The sequence below is a fragment of the Danio aesculapii genome, chromosome 20 (assembly GCF_903798145.1).
Source record: "Danio aesculapii chromosome 20, fDanAes4.1, whole genome shotgun sequence".
NCBI classification, from domain to species: domain Eukaryota; kingdom Metazoa; phylum Chordata; class Actinopteri; order Cypriniformes; family Danionidae; genus Danio; species Danio aesculapii.
Window position 1 is genome coordinate 46951566 of NC_079454.1, and position 2158 is coordinate 46953723.

Genomic DNA, 2158 nt, shown 5'->3' on the forward strand with positions numbered 1-2158 from the left:
GTCGACTCTTTTATAAATGAATCAATAGTTTTAAACACTGTACACTTTCAGATTTAAGCTGGATATTTCACTTCACTTAGAGCTGTGTTACACACTACATGGAAGGTTATTTTCAAAAACCCATAATAGGGGCTCCTTAACAAGTTAACTCTATTTAGTGTAAGATCTGCCATACTGAAAAGCAATCTTAGTTTATAGGCCTGCATTACACACGGTTGAGAAACAGTCCTTTCATTTTTATGTCAAGTCAATAAAATAAATGCAAGTATAATATGTAATTTTGCTTTAACAGATTCATTCATTCATTTTCCTTCGGCTTAGTCTTTTTATTCATCAGGGGTCACCACAGCGGAATGAACCGCCTGCTTTAACAGATTGCTTGGCATGAAAATAATGACACACTTTCAGGGCCGCTGTAGTGTACATTAGTATGCTAAGTATGTTTGTGGACAGTCCAGTAATACATCCACCTGTGCTTGCCTTACAACATTATTAACAGCCTTTTCCTGACATTTACAAATGGCTTCCTGTGGCCTCCCAGTGTAAAGTGTAAATGCTTTCTGCATGTCAAATGGAAAGCATACTAAAACATGGAGATGTAAACAGTGTATGTGTAGCTTAGAGTTACAATACTGAAAACATAATATTATACATTTCATGTAAGCCTAAATCTACTTCAACAATGTCACAGAATGAAATCTCTGCACAACCTGTCTAAACAAGTTGATCTCTCAGCTGAATGTTCTTCTCCCCTGATGCTGCCGAAATAGAGTCAACATGTCAAGTGTATAAAAGGCAGTGTGAGTCGTATCACGTCTTTAAGAGTAAATGTGTTCAGTGAGAAGCCGTTCACAGCTAGTGGAGGCACAAATAGTGTATTTAAAACTATTTCTCTGTGGTTTTGCATTTATTAAACTTCACATGAGGAAAGGAAACCATACTCTCCCAATGCTTCACAATGAAGCTTACAACACTGAACCAAACTGATATCTGCGAGGACTACTCATGTCCAGAGAGATCTGTTTCTTTATCTGTCTATGTGATTCTGTATGTGGCCGCAGCAGCTGTGGCTCTTCTGACCGTGTGTGGAAACCTGCTGGTCATCATCTCTGTTAGTCACTTCAAGCAGCTCCACACACCTGCCAACATCCTCATCCTCTCTTTGGCTGCGTCTGATCTGCTCACTGGGTTTTTTGTGATACCACTTCATTTGTCTTTGGTCATTGAATCATGCTGGACTTCTGGATCAGTCATGTGCTTGGTTTTTAAAGTTGTGAATTTTCAGGCCACAAGTGTTTCTGTTCACACTGTGGCTTTAATAGCTGTCGATCGCTTTTTGGCTTTGAGTTTCCCCTTTTTTTACTCAGAGAAAATCTCACTGACTGTGATCTGTATAGCAACTTTGCTAAACTGGTTATTTTCACTCATTTATAACGTCACTCTTCTCTATGTTAATGGAAACTTCACTGATGTTGTGTGTCCAGCAGTGTGTTTTGCCTTTACAGATGGGATTTCATCAATCATTGATCTCCTGATTGTCTTTATAATGCCGTGTACACTCATTATAATATTATACACTCATGTTTTTGTCATTGCTAAGAAACATGCGACTGCTATAAGAGCCCTTCAGGTTCACAACAGCACAGAATCCTCGAAAAACAAAATCAGCGACAAATCAGAGAGAAAAGCTGCGATGCTGCTGGGGATTCTGGTCTTTGTGTTTCTCTTGTGTTTGCTGCCGTATTATATTACTGCTTTAGCGATTCCATACAATGGTGAAAACACATTTCAAGTCAGAGATGTTGCTGTGATATTTTTCTTCCTGAACTCCACCATTAATCCTATAATTTACGCTTTATTCTATTCCTGGTTTCAAAAAAGCGTCAAATTAATTTTCACATTAAAAGTGTTTAATAAAGACTCCTCGCTGATGAATGTGATGTAAGTCACACAAATAAATTAAATTCCCTCTTCCTGTTTTCATAATACATGCATTATTATGTTTTGCAATATAGTACTAAGTATTAGCATGCAGACATACAGTAGATATTGTTTTCATTTTAAGCCAGTGTATTGTTCATATTTTCAATTCCTTCACGTCACACAAATGCAATTTGAGGTTGTTTAACAAAATAAATGTTAAAATGCAAAACAGGTA

The 2158-nt window shown here is 37.3% G+C and overlaps 1 protein-coding gene across 1 annotated transcript; it reads left to right on the forward strand.

The window, feature by feature from the left end:
• Positions 1–958: 958 nt before the first annotated feature.
• Positions 959–1945, forward strand: LOC130213582 (trace amine-associated receptor 13c-like). Its single transcript, XM_056445307.1, has one exon. It carries the CDS (start codon positions 959–961, stop codon positions 1943–1945), a length of 987 nt encoding a protein of 328 aa, XP_056301282.1.
• The last annotated feature ends 213 nt before the right edge of the window (positions 1946–2158 follow it).

Coding starts and splice junctions, on each gene's coding strand:
- LOC130213582 (XM_056445307.1), top strand. CDS start 959: ATGAAGCTTACAACACTGAACCAAACTGATATCTGCGAGGACTACTCA.